The 23,130-nt window shown below is 41.9% G+C and overlaps 1 protein-coding gene across 1 annotated transcript in view; it reads right to left on the bottom strand.

Annotated features, from left to right (window-relative positions):
• Positions 1-21,396, bottom strand: part of TTC28 (tetratricopeptide repeat domain 28) — a 108,224-nt gene extending 86,828 nt beyond the window's left edge. Inside the window, 3 exon segments of the mRNA XM_030958563.1 lie at positions 15,865-16,143; positions 21,314-21,375; positions 21,378-21,396. Of these exon segments, the coding sequence (XP_030814423.1) occupies positions 15,865-16,143; positions 21,314-21,375; positions 21,378-21,396 (360 nt within the window).
• Between the last annotated feature and the right edge of the window lie 1,734 nt (positions 21,397-23,130).

Genomic DNA, 23,130 nt, shown 5'->3' with positions numbered 1-23,130 from the left:
AATATGGAAAAGCTTAAACCCACCTTTGGCTTTATTGCATGTGAAGCACTGTTGGGTAAGAGATTCAAATAATTCCTGGAGGCCAGTTAATCTGCAGAGAGCTTTGCATCAGTGAAGAGAGCAATGTCTGGCACCAGAGCCTCTCCTGGAATGTGGAACCATCCTTAGTAGGAAGTACAAGTGAAAATTGGAGTCAAGAGATTCCTTTGATTCTCCTCTGCTGCAAGTAACTCTTATGGAGAAGCCCTCAGTATGTTTTCTGCATAAAACAGGAATTTCTCCGAGCTCATCTCAGAAAAACACTGGGAAAGGCATCCTACACAGGCTGCTCCCAAGAGCAGAACTTGGGCTCCAGGACTGAGAAACCCCATGGAGTGTATTTGTACTGTGCACAGAGCGTGGCTGAGCCCAGGCTCAGCACAGGACATTTCTCAGCATCTTTACAAAGCTGCTTTTTCCATTTTTCAGAGCGCACATCTGGCAGCGCCGCGGCGCGAACAGCAGTTCCTGGCTCTCGGTGCATGAGTTCTGCATCCCATGACATCATGCACTCCTCAGCCTGCCAAGGAGCAGTCTCTGCTCTACAGACCACCAAAACAGAGCCCCAGCAGCCCTGTGGGGAACAGGGCTAACTTCCAGCCCCAAAAGTTTTCCCCTTGCAAAATCTTGTTCAGTGTTTCATCTGTTGTGCTGCACTCTCTCCCACTCACATCCATTACTCAAAAGCAGTTTTCAAATCATTCCTAAATTGCTTCTATTCTATCCTGCCTGTAAAGATATTTTCTTTGCACAAGGCTGTAACTACTCAGTTACTTCTCAGCAGAATCCTTTTTCCTTTTATTCACAGTGCGTTTTTAACTCTTTAACAACCTGAAAACTGGGAAATTTGTATTTCCCAAAGAAGCCAACATTTGTTTTTCTTTGCTATGGGTAATAGTAGGTGGCACTGTACAGATTGATTGTTCTCTGGAGATGGGATTAATGGCTCATCTTGTGTCATACTCATTACTTAACACTGCCTCAGCAGCACAGAAGCTCTCTGGCACACTTAAGAAAATAGGTTCTACATTGTAGGGCAAATCAGAAGAAAAATAATTCTATTACCTGAAAAATGTTCATGTTCAAAATCTTTCAAAACCATTTAAAGAAAGGCAGACAAATGCCAAGACCAAAGATCCATGACTTACACACTTATTGGTGGAGAGACCTGGAGCCAAGAACTGCTGCACGATTAGACCCTGGAATTTACCAAAATGGGCTCTCTGCTCCAACTCCTGTTATCAATCCCAAACTAATCAGTCAGAAGGAAATAGACTTACAGATACTGCAGCCTGGTCATGAAGTCACAATGAGAGATAAGGCTGCAAGATTTCCCTGCAATAATTTCACCAACAGAGGTGAAAAACAAGGTCTCTAAACCTGATTCCTCTTAAATAGGGCTTAATTGTCAAAGGGGGGAGAAAAATTGCGACAGATTGATATTTCAAAATGACAAATTTCAGCTTTCTACTCATGCAAAGTGGTCTCGTGCAAAAAAGCCAACTCACTCATCAGGCAAGGGTCACTCAGAGGTTATCCACAGAAACAGGACACAGCAGAAGCCAGGTCTGTCACAAATTACCAGGCACATTGGCTCGAGGCTGCAGCAGCCCATAAATCCATTTCTCCCAAGACACTACTTGCATTTCTAGATACATGTGATTCCACTGACATCTCCTTTGCTTGCCACCAGAGCATTTCCAGATATCAGTCTAATGTTCCAGAACAGAAAAATGAGGGCACTTGAATGATTTCAAGTCACTGCACTCCCAAATGAAAAAGCAATTTTTTCCTCTTGCCTGCCCCCCTGACTGAAGGTTCTCAATCCCAGTTGCTGTGTTTGGCACCAGGTAACTGCACTCAGTAATTGTGGCTACTGCCACTCACTTCAGAGCACTCTTGGAAAGGTCACCCAGTAAACACCCTTCAATTTCTTTTCATCCAGTATTATTATTAAAAACGAATTATTATTTTAGTACTTTTTCCAGTGATGACCAGTGTTTAAGTAATTTTTTTATATTAATAAAGATTAAAACATGCTATATACACATAACTATGTAGTGTTTCTCACACTGAAATGTGTATGTTTTGTTTATACTACCTCATCCCCTGAAAAAATCTCAGATTAATTAATTGCCACATATGATACTCCAGGGATAATGTATTTTCCTTTTTACTTTTGGTAGGGAAATACATGGTATAAAGAGAATCCCAAATTTAGATAAAGTAAAAGACCTTAGAAATATCAGATTTAAAAAACACTGAAAGAAGGAAGAATCAATCTGGCACTCCTACTCTGACTGTTGCAGGGTGGTTTGTTTTGACTCGGGGAGTCCTGAATATTTCTGGTCCTTCCTCACTTGTAACAGCAATGCAAGGAAATTTATGTTCCTGAATTTTAGTTCTGCGTCTGTTTTCATGGCAAGTTATTCCTGACAGAGTCTTTATAGAAGCTTTAAAGAGAAGTTATCCTGTGATCATAAAGATGGAGCACTAATGAGTTTCATTAGAATGCAGTGCATCAACCCTAGATTGAGACATAGCCCAACATGATTAATTACCCTCATGGAATGGCTACAGCAAAACAGAGAGGGCTATCAAGGCTGTCCTCTAATAGCTGAGTCCACCCACCTCCTCCACCTTCCTGAAGAGGTGTTCTCCCTTCCTGCAGCTTGGCCACCACTGTGACAGCTGTGGGTGCTGCCAGTGCCAGCTCAATAGATGATAACCTTAATTCATCATCTTCTCTATTAGCAATTACCCTTGCTCATTTCAACAGCAAGGTCAGTCTTATTTAGCACATTTATCTTTCAGGAAAGTGTCAGTGTTCTAAGCATGAGTTTTTCAGCCTCAACTACTATTCAGTTATGTAAAAATAGGAATCTTCTTATTTTACAGCTAAGCTTATAATCATGTCCAATCAAAAATTATCTCAATTACTCTTTTGAAATGCATCAGCCAATTCCCCAGTTCATCCAGTTACAGCAGTATCAAAAAACTAGAGCTAAAAATGTATTTACTTGATTTTTACTTTTCAGAACATCTTGAAAAGAGATTTGGCTGCAAAGATAACTGAAGCCTATTTGGAAAGCAGACTGCATGTAAACCTACAGCTGTTTAAAGTTCATTACCTTTATTATAAAGGCATTCTCTTGAAAGCTGTCACCTTCTGCAGCTTTGAGATGCCCCCAACGAGGGTTTAGCCATGAAATATCAGGCACCTGAACACACTGTCCAAGTGCTCCTCAAACATTACAACCACCAAACTGCATGAAGGATCTCAGCACGTGCCCCAGTCAGGCACCAAAATTAAAATTTTTCAGTTATAAAGTCTCCCCTGTATCTTGTTGTTCCATAACTTGTTCCAAAACCCATACACCTCCTAGAGATGCACATTTAAAGACATTGAGACTTGATGGTCTTCAAAGGTCCCATTCCACCCAAGCCATTTCATGCGAATTCTGTGTTACAATAAGCACAGAACATGGACTTGAAGTTCCCAAAGGATGAGTCTTGCATTGGTAGGAGCAACAGAAATTTCACAATAGTCCTTCAAGGGTGTGCACTCTAGAACATTCCTGTGACCTGTGGCAGAGGCTCCCTCAGTGACCTCCCTGTGTGTGTGGCACAGGCATGGCTGGGATGTGAATTGTGCTCACACATTCTGTTATTTCTCATATCAGCACCTCCATGCCACTTAAGATTCTTGGCTCTCAGGGTGGGGAGGCCCTGGCACAGGTTGCCCAGAGCAGCTGTGGCTGCTCCATCCCTGGAAGTGTCCAAGGCCAGGTTGGATGGAGTTTGGAGCAACCTGGGACAGTGGAAGGTGTCCCTGCCTGTGGCAGGGGGTTGGAAGAAGCTGGCTTTAAGTTCCCTTCCAACCCAACCCCTTCTGTGATTCTAGGAAAAGCACTGCTAAACCCTACTATGTCTCTCAGCAGCTGCCAAAAAGCTGCAAGCCATACCAGCCTCATTTCAGCTCTTCCATTTGTAACACTTCTAACGAGCAGATGGTTAATTTTTGTGAGTGGGGAATAAGAAACAAAACAACTTTTGTTGGTGCAAGTGTCTCAGGGTCCTTTAGGTTATAAAAACCAGTTGTTTTGGATATCTGCTTAAATTTTTGACTGCAAATTTAGCCTTCTCTAGATTACGAGACAAATGTTCATATCCTCCATGTTTTCAGGTAAAATAAAAACGTGCCAGACATTGTTCAAGGCTTTTTAGCTATTTAGAAGTTGGGAAATACTTCAAGAGTAAAAAAATTTTATTGTGCCTGTTTCCTGTCTATTTCCAGCAATAAAATTTTTGTACCTCTAGATCACAAAACAGTATATGCTTCTCCACCTTTATCATTGCAACCTCACTAAAAATCAGCAGATGAAATTCCCACACAACTGTGAGTACCTGACCTTGAGAGCCAGTTCCTCAAATACAACCTCAGGCTGAACCTGAAGGCTACACAATACTGAAAGTGTGAATATTTGAACAATGCTACTGCTCACTTCAGAGGCCAAGGGACTGAGGCAACCCCAAAAATAGAAAAATAACTAAGTAACAAGCTTTTTTTATGTTGTACTGTGAGAATTTTTGGGGGTTGTAGCACTACAGAGATTCGTAGAGATACCTAAAGTAAAATGTAAACACTGCCTTCTTTACCATGGTATAAAGCAAAAAATTTCAGTTAAATATACACAAAAGCCCTTCAGAGGCCTCAGCATGTGAAAGACCAGTGTGCTCACTGCATTTACCTTCCTGGCAAAGCTGTCTTTAACTGAGATTAACAGAATGGAGAGCTGTAGATCTGCTACGTTCAAGTTTCTTCTTTATGTTCTACAGTGTGAGTTTATGAAACATGAATCCACAAAAGCTGCAGTAAATTTTTAATTAGTGAAATACAGATGGTTATTTTCATACAAATTTTAAATTTTCCTGGTTTTATGAAGCACCAACCAAACCCAACACAATGTGCACCATATTTACAAATGCTTAAAAATATTTATAGCTCCAGATATGATTTATCACTGTACTTAACAGTACTGAGCACTCTAAACTAACAAACAATAAAAAATTACATTTCTGTGATTTTTTTTTGTTTAGTATAAACAAAATTTAATAAAAAATAAAATATAAACCCAATTTTAAATATAAACAATTTTGTGTGGGGACACAGAAGAAAAAAGAACAAAAGCATTAGTATTTGGGAGGAGAAATTGTGTGAGAGCACGAGAGACAATGGATGTATCTGAGCCAGGAGTGAGTTGCTGGTTTGGATCATTAACTGAGCGCTCGATGCTGCTCCCTCTGCAGACTCCAGGATCAGGATCCTCACTCAGCGCAGAGCGTGAGATCAAGCAGAACAAATGTGGGAGGGCACAAAATCATACAGGCAACTGATTTTCTTTTTATTCATTGGAACACTAATTTAGACTCCTTAAAAAGCACATTTACTATACACGCTCCTCTTATCCACGCTCCTTTTTTGCTGCATTCCCTATTCTCTTACAGCTTCCCAAAGCCTCAGTGACCGTACCTTGCAATACCAAACATTTCCATCTGAGTTAAGTGCACATATTTTCTGCTTTAAGCCTAGGAGGGCTCAGTGCTGTAGCTGTCCTTTCCCAAACAGTCACAAAAGCCATTATTTCTCAGCACACTTTCAGAGTGCAACCAAACCCAAGAAGCTGACATTTTTTATTTAGTACCCATGGGCTACAACCATGAAAAATTTACTCCCTGAAATACAGTTGCATGCATTTCCTATCCACCCTACTCATGATAAAAAGTAATTTCTTTGCACAGCCTGGTAACAATGGCAACTGAATGAGATGTATCACCATAAAATAAACATGAGCACATCGCACATCTGAATTCTCCAGAGTGAGACTACTGCTCTGTGTTTCCAGAGAACATTTAAATGAATAAGAGGCCTTGAAGCTTGACATGTATCTCTAAAGGCATGGGAGAGGATTCAGGGCAACTGTCATTAAAATTAATCACTATTAGTGATCACAAACCTCCAGTAACGCTGTGGCTCACTGCAGGAGAGCTATCAGGGCCAAAACAAGATGTCTAAGCAATGAAAACCAAGAGCTGATCAAGAACTTACAGGTATTCCTGTGTGATAACTGAGGGGGACTAAAGGTTACACAACAACAAAATCTGATATTGGAATGTTTTCCAGTTCCTACTCATCTGGTAAAGGAAAAGCAAAGGAGAATCATTATTTTGTATTTTGGACCAATTAAGAATGAATTACAGTGCAAGACAAAATAAAAATAAAATTAAAACAAAAAAATATGTCTAGAATTCCTATCCTGAGTTATTGCAAAAGTCCAACAGAGTGAGGCAGGACTCAACCATGCTCTGCCCAACTTAGGGGGGAGCTGTCCAGCAAACACAGAACTGAATGTTACCAGGGTTAAAACCACCTTTCACCAGCTTTTTCACACATTCAGAAAAATTATGAAACTGAATTCCACTAGATGTTATGGCTTCACAGGACAAATGGGCTCAGAAATTCAGTTCTTGAGAAGCCCATGAGTGATAATGAAGATACAAGAGCTCAAATGTAACCTCGAGGACAGAAAGCCCCAAAATCTCTGAAGCTGCCTGACATCTTTGCTAGGTAAAACAACCCCACAATTCCTCTTTTCCTTAAACATCTCCTACCCACCAGGGCTTAAACTCCACCATCTGGCCCTCCAGTGTCAGCACAGCAATTCTCACGGAAGAGCCAACACCTCCTATGAGCTGAAGGGAATAGAGCTCTCCAAGAGGCAGAAGAAGGCTCTGGGTCATTCTGTGATTCTGTAACACATGGATCCCAAAGCTTGTGAGGATGTGGGTTTATAAAACCACCTTTAATTACATAAATCAGTAATTATTAAATTATCATTAAATTGTTTCATTGTTTATTTTGTATAATTCACATTCCCCTTTCTGCTATGTTTTGCACTGCTTTTTGTGTTTTATTTGTGAAGGACAGGAACCTGCAAGCAGACAGCCACAAGGAGTAAAATACTTGGCAAAAATTAAACCTCCTTTTTCACCCTGAAAAACGTTGGAAAATTATGCCTGAACTACCCATTCTCCAGTGTTTCAAGAAAGTTTCTTTCCACTTCCCATATGAGACAAGCTTCTATTAACAAATGTTTCATCCAAGTACATTCTCCCTTTGTTAGCATCCAGAATATCTAGGGCTTGGTATACATCTTTGAAGAAGTTCATTAAAAATGAATCATAAAACCATGAATTTAACACTTGTCTAAATAAAAAATAAGTTTTCCATTAAGGGAAGTGAGCACTGTATTAGTTCTAAAACAAGAAAAACTAAAGGAATAGTTTTCAGTTCCAGATCTATCAAGCACATGGAACAGAATTTTGACCCCGACTAACAAAAGCCATTCCATACACTGCCTGAGGAAAACAGTCTCAAATGCTGGACACTAAGAAAAATGTCTTTATTATATTTTTATATATATATCAATATTCATATGATAATATGAATATATATATCCATATATTGTTTTGCATGAGCTGGTTCCTCAACTGTTTTAGAATGAAAAAAAAAAAAGCAGTACAGGAATTTGCATACCACTGCCAACTTCTGGTAAAGTCATCAGAGATTACAAAAATAACTGCACTGAAGAGCATAAAAAATTGTGCCTATGATAGACTTCTAAGAACTTCTAGAGAAATTAACTTATTTGACTTCCAGGACAGAAACTTGACATTCTTGAGTGAAGGGAAGAAAGGAAGAGTTCAAAACTAACATAAATCCACAAAATAAGATTGAAACTAGAGTGTCCATTCACTATATGATAGAAACAACAATATTGTTCAACCTTTCTTTTCAACTACAGGGGCAAATTCTCTGGCAGTGGATAATAGCTGATAAATAGCAGTGGATAATAGCTGATAAATAGCAATTATTTCTGTTGTTCCATATAACACAAGGGCTTTATAATTTCCTCTTTGGAGCAAAAGAGAAATCATGTACAAAGATGCTTGTGGCAAAAGGGAAATGTCACCCGCTTTGTGCAGCAGTTCAGACCTCAGTGCCCTCAGACACAAATGGAGCAGTGACTCAGAGAACAACAGGTTATAGAAATAAAAATAATTGCCACAAACCTCTTCCCTGCTTGCATTAGTTTGAACTGTCACCATGCTCTTGTCTCAGAAAATGCCTGTGCTTAATGCAGCAATTATCCCTGTGCTGCATCTCCTACTTGTACATGATCACAGCCACTTCACATCTCACTGGGCTGCAGGGAGGGAGATGGAATGACCTGAACAAACCCCTGCTGGCACTATAAGGCCAGGAAGATGGAATGTTAAGCCCTGGATGTATTTTCAGCTGTCAGGGAGCTCTCAGCAAGGCCCCTGCTAATTGGTTGGGTTTTCTTGCCCTTGGCACAGTGTAGCACACTGTGTAAATGGTATCCTCGAGTGCTTCCTACTGACTTGCTAGTCAAGGCAATTTCCTGCTTTCTCCATTTTTAGTGTTTTCTCCTGTCTATTTGCTCTCATAAACTCTCAATTTAATTTAATTTCCTCAGAGACTGGTTGAGATTATAGTTCTGTGATGAGGATCCAGTGATGTCCAGAAAGGCCATGATGTATCAGCCTCTGTACCCAAAGAAATGCAGGTTTATAAGAGCATTCTTGCCTATCACAGAGAAACCAGGTACAGCATCCTTGCATCCACTCAAATCCCCTCCTGCTCTTTATTGTCACTCAGCCACCAATGGGCAGCTCTCAAAGGAGAGGAGGGTTTGATGCACTCCTTATCATCCACAACATCTTGGGCACTCTCAAATTCTAGTCCTTGGCCAACCAGAACTACAGCATAAATTCAGAGAGCTGGGACAAACCCAGGATGGCAAACCCTAAGAAAAACAGGACTATTTGCTGCAGAACAAAACCAAAAACACCTGAGACACAGTTGTTGGTGATTTGATTAATCAATGCAGCAAATAATGTAATTGTAGCGAAAGGAAAAATAGATGGGGATAAGGGGCATAAAGACAGTAGGGTAACAAAATTAGAGTAAACAACTAAAATGCAAAGAAACCCAAATGTGTATAGATAACACGAGTGTAAAGCAAAGCATTTCAGAAAGCACAGCTCAGAACAGCTGCTCTCCCTCCACTGCTGAGCATCAGTGACACTGCAGCCTCAGGAGCCAGATCTGCCAGCACTGCCCTGCCAGCCACTCCTGCCCAATGTCACACAAACACACTGGGCAGCAAGAACAGCACCAGCTGTGGAAAGAAATTAATGAAATTCCACTTAAAGGTATCTAAAAAATGTGAATTTCTGCAGAGCTGAAATGAGATCCCAGGCCCTGCTGAACGCCTGAGCACAGAGCGCCCTCTCATGTGCTTCACTTATTTCTCCACACATCACTCCAACCTTCCAAAATTCCACAACTTCACAATCAGTCACCACTATGGTCATATTAGCAAAGGAATTAATCTCCAAGATGAGAAAACTCAACACTTGTATGCTGAGTAAAAACAAGGAATATGTATCTCATTCTTAAGAATAAGAAAATTGAAGGAACAAACCACTGAAGAACCAAAAACTGAGCAGAAAAATCATCTGGCAGTTAACTCCTCAAGGTTTGGGTAGGTGAGAAAAAGAGATAACAACACATACTGAGGTTCTAGTCTGAAACTATGGGGTACAAAACCCCATTGTGTAAATAAATGAAAGCAGTCCAAATGTCTCAAAATGCTATCCACTGGTAATGTGCCTGAATCTCATTGAGCAGGTAGAAGATATTTTTCTTAAATATCACCCTTGCAGATCAATCCTCACTTCTGCATTTCAGAATTACTTCTGCATTTGTGCTTTAGATATTCAGATATATGAGGAATAAAAACCACTATACCGTTCCTGCACAGCAATATAACTAGTTCCAGTGGCAAAAGAACTATGGGGTAAAAAACTACCACCTTCCAGGAAAGAAATTTACATTATAGCACTTAGACTAAGAAGAATAATTGCAGTTAATTCCATAAAGAAAATTTTAAGTTGATTTATTCCATACACAAAAGGGTTCCAGAAAACAAAGGAAGGAATAATGAAACCCTACAGTAAGTGCTTGGAAAATTTGTGTTGATTTGTTGCATGCTGAGCTCAAGTACCTCTATAAGCTTTTCCAATTCTAAGGCAATAAGCTGATTTCTTAGAAAGGAGCCATTTTTCTTGTGTACTTGTCTAAGATAGACAACCACTACATGTGAAAATACATATTTTTTTTCAGGATGACATAACTATAGTGCCATCAGTCTACTGGGTCTCTGTCCTTCACTCTCATGTTGTACTGCTACTGCTCTGTAATTTTAAGAATTTAGAGAAAGGAGAACCTACACAACTTATCTGCACTGCAGTTTTTCCCCAGCAATGCCACAACCATTCTGGTGCAGAGAATAATTCCCCAGTGAACCTGACTGTTGGGAAAAACATTAACTCCATAAAGCTGTCAAAATACTACATGATGCTCATTATTTAAATATCTAAATGGGGGGAAAAAAGGGGAGGAGGATGCAGAAAACTTTTAGGTGAGGGTGGTCAAACACAGGAACATGTTGCACAGAGAGGCTGTGGAGGCTCCACCCTTGGAGATATTCAAAACCTGACCAGACAATGTCATGGACAACCTGCTCCAGCTGACCCTGCATTCATCTCCAAGGGTCCCAGCCAACTTCAGCTCTGCTGTGGTTTTGCAACACAAAAAGACAGAAAGAAATGCACAAATCTCATGATAACGTAACACAAGTTCTAGCAGAGTGAAGTCAGTTTAAATGGTTTTATGTATGTCTGAAAAACTGGAATGCAACTTTCTGCAAATTAAAGACAGACTGTAAGCTGAAGGACAGGACTGGAAAGTTCCTTGCTCATCAAATTGAAAACAAGAGGTCTATTCATGAAAAAAAAGTTATGTGGTCAAGTCACATTCTTTGCTCAGAAGTTTTACATGAAACCAAGGGTGGGCACTCTGCTTACCATTGACTGAGAAACTCTGAGGTTGTTAGGGATTGCTAGAGCATGGGAAGGTTTGTTTATAAAGATGGGCAGGCAGTCAGGAGAAGTGCAAGTGGACATGCAAGTGTCCCTTCTTCTTGTAAAAGTCCTGGTCACACGACTGACAGCTGGAGGCACTTAAAAAATACCAGTGCAAGGTTTCTGCCCAATTCCCCTACAGTGAGATGACAACACCTAAACCCCTCTTGCACTGCAAACACCCAAAGGCTTCATAGCTCACAATTCCCCTTTCTTGCAGTTCTTTCATATTTTTTCTCCACTAGAGATGCTAAGCCACATTTTTAAATTGAGACAATGATTTTAAATTAGGAGAAACAAAGACCATAAGAGAAAGTCGTGCCTGATGAAAAGTGCTGTAATTCTTCCTAGCTACTTTTGAATTACATATGCACAGAGCATTCCTTTTGCATCAACCACATTCTCCAGACTATTCAGCTTTTCTCTAGAAGGTGTTTCAGCTCTAAAAAAGGCTGATACAAAAAGGTGGTCCTGTTTTAAGAAATATCATTATTCCCTGCCTAGTGGCTTGAACAGTTGCAATAATCAGAGATCATTACTGAACCCTGATCTTCAACTTGCCAGCTTGGCCCCCTCTCATTCAGCAACCCACTGTGCTTTTCAGGGAATTCTGCTCCTCAAGCACCAGTCCCTGGGGCTTCAAACAGCACAGTGTCACTAATGGTACAGTCAGCATCCTTCCACTCACAAAGGACAAAGAAATCAAATAAAATCAAGGTACCCCTCAGAGTGCTGAAAACATCCATCTTTGTGATTCTTGCTTCCATTTGTCTTAGGCTGTGAATGTTCCTATTAGCCAAAAGTATTCAAGTTTGACAAAGTCATTTCATCTCCTGTTAATGAACAACTTTTCTGTTGAGAGATTAAGAGAATAAATCAATGCCAAAACCCAGTTAATTGTTCAGTAGCAGTAGGCTGTTTGTACCTTTTGTTAGCTGTCACAGCACTGAGCCAGCACTCAACGGGAAGTGAAATCTACATTTTAGCACAGAATTAGGTCCAAATTTAAACTATTTAAGCCACAGCATTTTTCCTATAATGTGAGGATTTAAAAATATCTCAAAATCAGCAAGAACTAAGGAGAGACTATTCAGGTATCAGAGTCACATAATATTTATCCCTCCATTTTCATGCACCATGCCTAAGGCTGTGCAGCTGTGAAGAGAAATAGAATAAAAATTTTCTACAGCACAATCAACAGCAAAACAAAGAAAACTGTTCAGTGGGAAAGCAAAGAACAAAATGAGCATGATCTGATTTGCCTCTTGGATATCTCCAAAATGCAGTTTAATTCCTGAAATATTCTGTTATCCTTGCACTTCTCAGTGCTATGTACACAAAATATTTTTCAAATAGCAGAACACACAAGCCAGCCCTCTCAGACAAAGCCTATGAACAGGTTTATGTGCTGTTGTTATAAACATGTTTCAGCCACACACAGCAAGTTCTTGTGGTCTGTAAGAGATCTGATGTTTCTCTCTGCAATCACTTTATCATTGTTCATGTCTTGAGCTGTATAGATAAGCATATGCATTTGTATAAACACACCTGCTCATTACCTAACATTATTTAATGCTTTAAAGTAAGATTTTGGGGTGGGGATGTTAAGAGCATGACTTTCAGCCACAGATTGTATTGAACTGATGTTAACAAGCATTAAGGGGAGTAGGAGCAAAAAAGTAATAATAAACAAACTACCTAGAAAAGTAGTTTGTACCCAAAGGAGGAAAAGAAATATAGAAATTTATATTTAGTAGTTCAAAACTCAAAAAACCTGTATTCAAATTAATGTTTCAACTTCCTAAGGGAAAGGAAGTCAGGTTCTGTATTTAAAACTCAGGCCTTTCAAACCAAATACCAGTTGTCCCTACTAAGCTCCCTCTTCTGGCTAATTAATAAACTTGCTTAGACTTTGTATGCAGAAGTTTTGACCTTCCCAGTTCTGTTCTATCATTAAAAAAAAAATTAGAAATTGGTAAATAAAGGTTGACATGAAATACACAAGTTTTCAACTTCAGACAGAGCCCTCCTTTTGTCTCTGACAAGTTCCACAAACTCACACAAGGAAATAAACACGCCTGTAGTGTGTAGGGACACTCTGCAAACTGGCACTCAACCATCTGTACCTCCTCTCAGCTTCTGAACACCACTGCCTATTTTCTGCTAGTGGATATTCCTGAAATGCCTGTGTTCAAAACATACCACACTAGTTAATTCATTCTCCAAAGTACACCCTTCCTTGTTCTGGCTAAAACTAGAATTAAATACGTAATAAGAATACAAATACACCTTTTAGAAATTGTAAATGTTGAAAATGAGGAAAACAGAATCACAGAATAAACTAGGTTGGAAAAGACTTTGGAAATCATGGAGTCCAACCTGTGACCTAGCATCACCTTACAGCCAAACCATGGCACTGGGTGCCTCATCAAGGCTTTTTTAAAAAACCTTCAGGGACAGTGACTCAACCACCTCCCTGGGAGCCCATTCTGAACCACTCCATCTGTGAAGATAAAGCATCTCCCTGACAAAGCAGGACTCTCTTCTAGTGTGGACTAATAAAGTCTTAAGGAAACATATGAAAAAGCTTTTCTAGAGGCTAATAAAGAACTGTAAAAGAAAATACAAGAATTAAGAGTGATCTGCTTTGAAAGAGAAGAAAACTTCAATAGTTTGGAGCCCAGCTGGTGCAGACCAGAATGCTTGCCACCTGCTCTAATTTCTGAGGAGAGGAACCTGGGTGATGAGTCTGCTCTTAAACTGCACCTTTAGCTGAAGTGGCTCATAAGGATTGACAAGAGAAATGGAATCTGGAGCAGATGCTGTTAAAATCAATTAGCATGCAAAGGGCTGGCCCTGGACTAGCCAAGGCCAGGCAGCTACTGGAGCAATCAATGGCAGCTGGTGGGAAGCACGCCCAGGAGGAAGAGGCAACCAACATCATTTACTCTTTACAAATGTTTCCTTACATAGTCAGGTCTTAGTGAGAATGCCAAGATACATATTTCTTCAAATGTTTGTCCAAAATATACTACAAACAAACACTCTGAACAGCATTTTGAAAGACCTTATCTTTCTAATGTACTAATAAGAATGTCTATGCTACCTCTCAAAGTTTTGGAACCACATGTTCCTGGATGCTGATGAATACTGACTACATTAAACATTAAAACAGATGTCTGGTCTTCACAACCCAGGAACCATGCTGTGTTAAAACAGTAAAATAGTAGCATACTCCCATTGGGGAACAGTATGCTTACACAGAAAACTGCTTAATACTAAACAGGTAATTCAAGTCAAACAACTTTTAAAGAGAAAATGTATTATTATGTAGGACCAATGGTGGGTAGGATGGTCAGGACAGACAGAGATGAGAGATCTCTGAAGCCAGGTCAGGAACTTGGGGTTTATTGCAAAGGTCCTGGGTGCAGGGCCCTGCTGGGAGCTGCCAGGCACAGCTCAGAGCAGGCCTGAGAGAAGTAAAGAGAGTGGGAAAGAGAGAGAAGGCAAGAGGGTGGTAAAGAGGATGAGAGAGAGCGTGGTTCCCGTTACAATACGATAAATCTTCTTCTGTGTTGAATATTCTCATTCTCACTAACCAATCTAGTCCAAGATACAAATCCTACAGCATTTCCTTACAGCCTATAAGAATCATTATATTACCATACTGTGTTACATTTTAAACCCTAAAAACTCCTCTTTGGACCCCTTCTGCCGAGCTAGTAGGGTCTACTCTGACCCTTGGACCTGCCTGCAAGCAGAGGGCATGTCACAGACATATCTTATGAAAAATCCTTTTGCCTGGATTTTTTCGCCTGAGAAGCTGAGAAGCCTCAAAGGAAAAGAAAAACAATGATTATCTGCTGCTGTGGAATGCAACAGGTGCATCTTTGATTGGTCTTATGTGGTTGTTTTTAATTAATGGCCAATCACAGTCCAGCTGTCTCAGACTCTCTGGTCAGTCACAAGATTTTATCATCATTCCATTCCATTCCTACTCCCCACTAGCCTTCTGATGAAATCCTTGCTTCTATTCTTTTAGTATAGTTTTCGTATATCATTTTCTTTTAATACAATATATATCATAAAATAATAAATCAGCCTTCCAAAACATGGAGTCAAGATTCTCTTCTCTTCCCTCGTCCTGGGACCCTGTGAACACCACCACAAGGGTATTGTCTCATCAAAAGGGCATTACCTTCAGCTGGCCATACCACTGTTTTCCAGTTGTTTAGTAATTAAGGTATCTCAAAGCTTGCTTTCATTTCAATCTCACTTATAGTTTCCATAGTCTCAAAATCTGTTGCCAGGCAATCATATTTACAAGGCTTTCCTGTTTCATCTTCCCCAACATTATTACCTGGAGCTTTTAGCAAAACCAGACTTTAGTACAGAAATACACGCACTCTTTTACACTGGGTGCTACATATATTAATATACATATACTAGATACTAATCTTTATCCAAAATGTTGCTTAAATTGTGATTTAGATTTAAGCCATTACTATCTAATTATCCTGCTAAGGCATATAACTCTTGGAAGACAAACTGAGGTAGCATGTGTCCATGTTGCCTTATTCTCTTGTGCTCAAGCAAATGAATGGAGAGCCTTCCCTATTTGGCAGTGCATGAAAGCAGAAATTTAAGTTCAAGGTGAAGTTGCTATGTGACTATATGTGACCAACAACCCCACAGGAGTTCCTCCTTCCCCAGAAGAACAATAATACACAGAAGACAAATATAGTTCCTTACCTTTGGCCATTTGGGATTGAGGAGTCGTGCCTTGATGGCGTCATCCAGGGCCTTGTCATACTGGTGGATTTTCATGTAGGCTGCAGAACGGTTGCTGTAGAGGATGCAGTTCTGGGGGTCCACGCCCAGGGCCTCGTTGTAGAGCACGATGGCCGTGTGGAAATCGCCCTCATGGCAAGCCTGGTTGCTCTGCCGAACCTTCTCCACAAACTCAGCTTTGCTCAACATGGGACTGTCAGGACTTTTTCTTCTCAAGGATTTTGATCCACAGAAAGAAAGCTGACAGGGGGGGAAAAGGGAGAAATTGTATGTTAGTGTTAAGAAATGCTACTCAAAAAAGAGATTAAACTATTAGAAACTGTACAGCAAAAATTAAAGCCACCAGCATCACTGCAGAACAAATGATGAATTCAGAACCAGATTCTTAAAAAAGTAAATTGTTTATCTATTGCATCTCTTTTTGAGGGTACAGGAGTAACAGAAAGAGTCTTGCAAAACATATCATTCCATATGAATGATGTCTTCTAGACACAAGAGCAGCTGCAGTCTGTTTACATATGCTGCACTCCACACACAGAAGTGCTCTTCTCCTCAGCCATGCTACTGGATTCTACACCACTAAGCAGAGTTGCCATGTAGAGAACAGGTGGCAGCTCTGAATATTAAGTTGATGTTGGTACATCTGAAGTTTGATATCACAGAGAAGCACAGGCATACACAGACAATGGAAAAATGTGTAAAATCTCTCCAAACCAAAGAACCTGCCCTGCAACCTCTGCTCACAAACCTCTAAACCCAACAACATGCAGCTGCAAATTGTTCACATTTAGGAAGGGAAGGAGGAGTTTTTAGAACCACATACACTCACAGAAGTAAGTGGGACATACAATTTATTTTAACAACAGAACAGTCATTCTTGGCAGAGCTACCCTCCCACACTGACAACTCCAGGTAATACAAAATAACAAAGAAAAATATTTAAGGCTTCTATTTATAAGACATTATTTAAAGTGAGCTGTAGAAAATCCTAGTTCCATTGACTGTGGTACACTTTTTCTCCTTACTTAACTTTCTACATTGCACATTTTCCTCAACAACTCCTTTGCAGTCAGTGACTGTTTCTGTCATGCAAACCCTACTCCCTCCCAAGGACACTCAAGAACTCAGCAGAACATCTTAGTCCAACTCTCATCACAAGGCAGTTGGGACTTGTGCAGCAACAGTATCTGGCAACAGGCAACACAATACATATGGTAACATACGAAGTATTTGAAAATATTCATTAAAGGTTCAGACTACTATAATTACGATTGGTGTCATCTAGTTTCAGTCCTGCAAATTGAAAAAGTTTAACAATATCACATATTGTTACCACAACACAACAACCACAGGGCTTAAATACATTACCAGAGCCAGCTGGGGAATATTTTTAAAGGTGGAAAGGGAAGCAAGCTGCAAACTGACATCCTGTCACAAGGATCAATTGGTCTATAGACTTTTTTTTCCCTTCTTCCCTAAGTCAAATAACAACAATAGAAAAGCATCAAGTTAGAAACTACTGATTTCTTGCTTTTCTTATTATATCCATTCTTTTCTGACAGTGTTTGTGTGTTGGTCCAAACTTTTTCTAAACTTTTCTCTTGAAGGAGATTCTATGCTTTACTCAGACAATCTCCTTATACTGCTTCAAAATTTTCATTATTTAAATATTTTTCCTAATATCCAAATCTCCTATGTGTCAGTAAATGTACTGTTTCTTGTCCTGCAGTAGACTGAACCTCTTTTCCTTTCATCTGTGAGGCTGGCCTGGTAGGAAAGCACAGCCAGTGTGAAGGCACAGCTGCCCCTGGAGAGCTCAGGGGCATCAGTGGCACCTCACCCACCCCTCTGCCTGACCACAGGGACTTTGCTGGAGCTGCAAGCCCAGGACCACCAAGAGCTACTGAACCCTCAGCACTGGGGCCTCTGCAAGGGCACGAAACACCCAGCACAACCTCGAGGAGCACCAGTGAGACAAGTCCAACCACAGCTGTCTTTTCTGGCAGTTTATTATGCACAAACAAATGCACACACAAAGCTGGTAATGATCCTTCCAGGATCACACTGTGAGTCTGTAACAACAAGGAGAATCCATGAGGACACATCCTCTCATTTCAAGTGAAGTGGTTTCTGCCTCTAATATCCTGTGACGCTAAACAATCTCATGAAAAAGAAAAAAGGAAACTATGATGGTAATTTGTGGAATATGTTCCTGTTTAATTCCTGCTATCATGAGAACTACGTAAGGCAGTAAAACATCATGAGCTAAAAGCAAAAACCCTGAAACAGTAAAACTGAGTCACTCTGGCACTCAAACCACAAAAAAAAAAAGATTATGATTATGGTACCAACTCACAAAAAGTACTCATTAGAAAGTCATCCCCACTTTCCACTGCTCACCACTGCTGCTCTCCTGTTAACACAGTGGAAGGTGATGGTAATGCACATTTTTGGGCTGCCTAATATTTTGCTACAGAAGGTGCTTGCATGTACTAAACCAATGCTAAAGCAGAAGTTTCTCAGTGCAGCAGAACAAATAAGGTTCTAATGAAGTGCAGAGGAGGATTTAGTGAGAAAGTCTGAGTTAGAAGCTCATATATTTCTCATAAAGATGGCATGAGCTTCTTAACAGTGCTTCTCCAAGCCAGCACAAGACAGCAGAAAGCAGCACTTAGTGTCATGTCAGACAGAAGCTTCCACAATATCTGCTTCAGATCAGACTCAGCAACAAATTTCCTTCACTGGTGAAAACGTCTCCTCTGGGAGAAGGTGTCAGGATTCAACCCTGCAGGCCCTGCAAGTGGAGTGTTAAAACACACACAACCTTCCTTGGTCTTTTTCAAGATGAAATTAACTCCCAACTGCCCCCAAAGCAAACAGGGACTTGAATATACAGCAAAACTTCTCTTACAAGAACTTTTGTCTCCACTGATCAAGCTTGTTGAATTTAGTCCTCTCTACAGAACATCCATCAAATACAAGAAGTGCCCATACACACTGAAAGATGTGTCAGAGCAACCATAGGGAACAGATTCCCAGTGAGTTCCAGTACGAATGAGAAGAGACAACAGCAAATCCACATTCTGCTCCAAGAGGACTAAAGAAAACAATGTGGTACAAAAGTAAATGTTTTATCAAAACACCAGTGTTACGTCTCAGAGCTTGTTGGTTTGTATGCAATTCCTCTTATTTAATGCTACATAATGCAAATAATTTATTTAATTTGATGATGTCTTGGGTGGCAAGTCCATAGTTAAGACACCTTTTTAAAAAATTACTTATAAATTTTCAAAAAAGATACTGTAAGTGTGATATGTATAATTTTTATATTTTAAATTATCTAAAAAGCTCAAGATACTTATTAAAGCATTAGGAAGAGAATAGAACCAAAAAGAGGCAAGCAGAAAAATTGGCATTCCTAATGGATTCTGAAAAAAAGAGTGACAGGAACTTAAGCTAAATATAGGTTTCCAAAATCAGCTTAAATCTGTAACTGAGCTTCCCTTTCTAGGAAAACTTCTACACAACTTATATTTTAATCTGTAAAATGGTTTTATGGTTTCTCTGCATATTCTGGGGAATTACTGTTTTTCTGCAATAGAAATTGGCTTCAGCAAGAGCCCAAGAACAAATAAAACACATGAAGTGTGTCCTTGATACCTCCCAGCAGCCAGCACTTCAGCCGGGCTGTACCACACTCCTAAAGTGTGTGGTACAATGTGATATGAAACCCTGCCAATCACATGCAACCCTCTCCTAAACAGAGCAGAATTTCAACAGAAATACTGCAGAAACAAATGAAAGACCACCAGAACTGGAGGCTTAAGCCACCACAGGTGATATGAACTTATCAACAGGAAAGAAACAGATTTTTTTCTTAACTGGAGCTTAATCAAAATTTTCTAAAGAAAATGGTTTTACTTAAAGAATTTTTTTTTTTAAATGGAAAAAATTGTGAGCTTTCAATACTGAACTTGGAGAGATCTGCACTTGTTACAGCAGTTAGATCCATCCTAATTTAAGGCATGCTACATATTGCTAAAAATTGTAATAATTACAACTGTAATTGTAATAACATGTTGCTAATAATTGCAATTGTAATAAATCCATAGTTAAATTTAAACAGTACTTTTTGGTTCATACATAATTCTTAAAGCTAGTTATTGTTAATAATAAATATATATATATAACAAACTATCAATGAGAAAATAGATCTTTCCCTCCGATCTGTCTGTGAGCCAGATGGAGACAGAGGCAGCCACGAGGGACTGATGGACCAGTAATTCAGCAAAAGCCAGGCAGGAACAGTAACCTCGCTCACTCGAGGAACACCTGTTAGGGCAATGTTCAAGGCACATCCACTCATCCGTTTAGGAATTTATCCATTTGCCACATTTCCCTTTCAAAGAGGCTATAAAGGGTTCCATTAGCACCTGAAGAGCTCTTGTTCCACACCAGAAGAAAGCGCAGGAGAGATATCATCTAAGATCGTGAAAACCTCCAAGGAAAAGGAAAGACACTAAAACTATGAACAACTCCAGAAGAGAAGATGAGGAAGGACGAGAAGGCACAGGCACCCGGCTCGCTGGATTTCATCTCTAAATTCACTGGCGACAGCCAAGGGCATCCCTGTGGCTGCAACACCGAGCTCGGGGAGCGCAAGCCGCTGCCCGGAGCAGCATCGCTGATCGCCAGTCTGCGCTCAGTCACGGGCACAGCCACATTGGTGACAAATTGGTGACATCTGCTGTCACCCCTGCTGCGCTGACTGAACCCAATCTCCGGGCTCTAAGCTCTGCCAGTGACAAAGCCCTCATATCCAAGTTCCTAACAACTTTCTGTACCACTGACGCAGGGTAAGGAGCTCTGCAGCGCTGCCAAGTACACCTGACACGCTCACCTCCAAACTTTGTACATTTCAACGAGATTCGAGTTTGTTTACGGGGGCGCCAGAGCGAGCACAATGCCCATGCCGACATCCGAGCTCTGTGCTCGCGAGGGTCCCGCTCCAGCTAGCGGCGGCCGGCGGCGTTCGGGGCACACAGCCCCCGCACCGGGGCCGGGCCCGGGCCCTCCGCCGCTCCTCACGGCCGGGACCCGGCCGGGACTGCGGCGGGACCCCCACGCAGCGGGGTCACTCGCGGCACCCCAGCGTGCCCAGGGCGAAGGGAGCCGAGCGCTCGGCCTGGCGGCCCCGGAGCTCCGGCGGGAGCTGCCCCATCGCCGCCCGGCCCCTCGCCGCGCCTCGGGCCACCGGGCCTGCGCCCCCGCCGAGCCCCGTCCCGCTCCGCGCCGGGACAGCCGCCAGCCCGCGCCCCGCAGCTTCCCCGCCGCCCGCGTCCGGCCCGGCCCGGCGGCTCCTTCCCGCCTCCCCCGCCGCTCCAGCGCTGCCCGTCCGGCAGCAACTCACCCGGGGAGGCTCCGCGTCCTGCTCCTGCCGAGCCCGGCCCACCGCCACGGCCCCCGGCGGGGCGGCGGCGCCTGTTGCTCCATCGCGCTGCTCCTCCTCCTCCTCCTTCTCCTGCGGGGGCCGGGGCCGCCGCCCCCGCCAGGCCGATCCCACTCCGGCCCCCGGCGCCACGTTCCGGGCCCGGCTGAGTGGGACCCGCAGTGCCCCGGCCCCGCCCCGGGGCTGGGCTCCGCCCGGACCCCGGGCACCCCCGCCCGACGGCGCCGGGCCCGCGCCGGACGTCCTGCGGCTGCCGCCCGGGCTGCCCCGGCCCGGCCGCGCCTCTGCGGGCTCCGGCAGGAGCAGCGCTCGCCCCGCCGCCAGCACGGACGGGCTCCGTCCTCACGGAGGGTACGGCTCTGTCGCCGTACGGGTGGGGGACCGTCGGCCAAGAGCAGCGGCAGCCTGAGCTCGAGAGTAAGCGGGGCCCACACGGGACCGCAGGTGGTGATGCTGGTCACTAATGACACCGCACTGGCCAGGCACAGCGAGCCTCAGCACCTTGGTTAACCCAACTTCCAACTGCTGTGACCCATCCTGCCTCTTGAAATGAACAAAATGCATTATGCTGAAGACTTTTGTGCTGCAGATAAGTGATAAATAATTTCTTATCTATGGGAAAATTGGTTGCCACTTCACCTTAGCAAAACTTACTGTTCCATAGAAAAAACTGAGTCTGAAACTTCAGAAAGCTTTCTGCAATCAAATGATGAACACGTGGCCAGCAGCCCAAAGGCTTGCCATCAAATGAGTGAGATCAAATTTAGGACATCATTGGAAAGCAGGTGTTAGTCAGGACCCAGGGAAAGGACCCAAACTAAGCAGTTACTGATTATCTAACGACTGTGGGATGTAAAAATAGATGGAGGAATAAATTATAGAAGGTATAAATTATACCTTCTCATCCAACTCATCTCTACAGCCACAACAGCTCTATTCTCCACAATACCAGCAGTTTTGCTCCTAACTCTACTAGTTCTCTTCTTACTATCCTAAAGGTAGCAGTAACAATAATCCAAACCTGTCTTCGTGCTCCTACTGAGCCTCTACCTACAAGAAAATATCTAACTCTCAATGGCACATCAAGCACATTCTTATCACATAGTAGACCCTAGCCCCTGACCCATCCCATTTCTGTTTCTATCTAAAAACAAATTGACAGGGAATTACCTTCTCATCGGCCATGATGCAGGTCTTTTTAAAGTAACTGGTAAACAAAGGCCAAAGGTATCAGCTTTTGCAGTACACCAGGACAGAAATTTGGCTCAATGCATCCTGTGATTCTTTTATGTAGCAAATGGCAGCTGAGTGTTCCCTTCTACTTCAAATGAGCTACAGTAAGCACCAGAACTCCCTGAGGATGTGCCACCGACAGATTTGTACCGAAGGGCACTTCCCCAAGGACAGACACACCACCCCACTGCATCTGGAGTAGACTGGAACCAGTGGTTTTGTTTCCATCCAGATGCCCATGGATGTTTCTCCATCCAACCCATTAAGAAAGGTATCAATGTACAAGAATTGGCATTTTATCATTAACATTGGTTAATATCGGAAAGTGACTCATGAATATATTAATTCCTACCTGACATGAGTTTATTCCATAATGCATTAGGTTTTATTCTTTACAAATCAACAATCTTAGAGTAGATGCCTTTAACCAGAATTGCATGTTGGAGAACAGAGTTACTAAACTGTTCTCTCAGTCAGTAATGATAACAATCAGTAATCCTTTAATAAGAGGCACACAGTTCAAAATTTTCACCTAACAGGCAAGC

Source organism: Camarhynchus parvulus, chromosome 15 (genome assembly GCF_901933205.1).
Source record: "Camarhynchus parvulus chromosome 15, STF_HiC, whole genome shotgun sequence".
In the NCBI taxonomy this organism is placed as follows: domain Eukaryota; kingdom Metazoa; phylum Chordata; class Aves; order Passeriformes; family Thraupidae; genus Camarhynchus; species Camarhynchus parvulus.
Note: the sequence above shows the minus strand (reverse complement) of the source record. Positions and strands in the feature narration are given on the sequence as shown.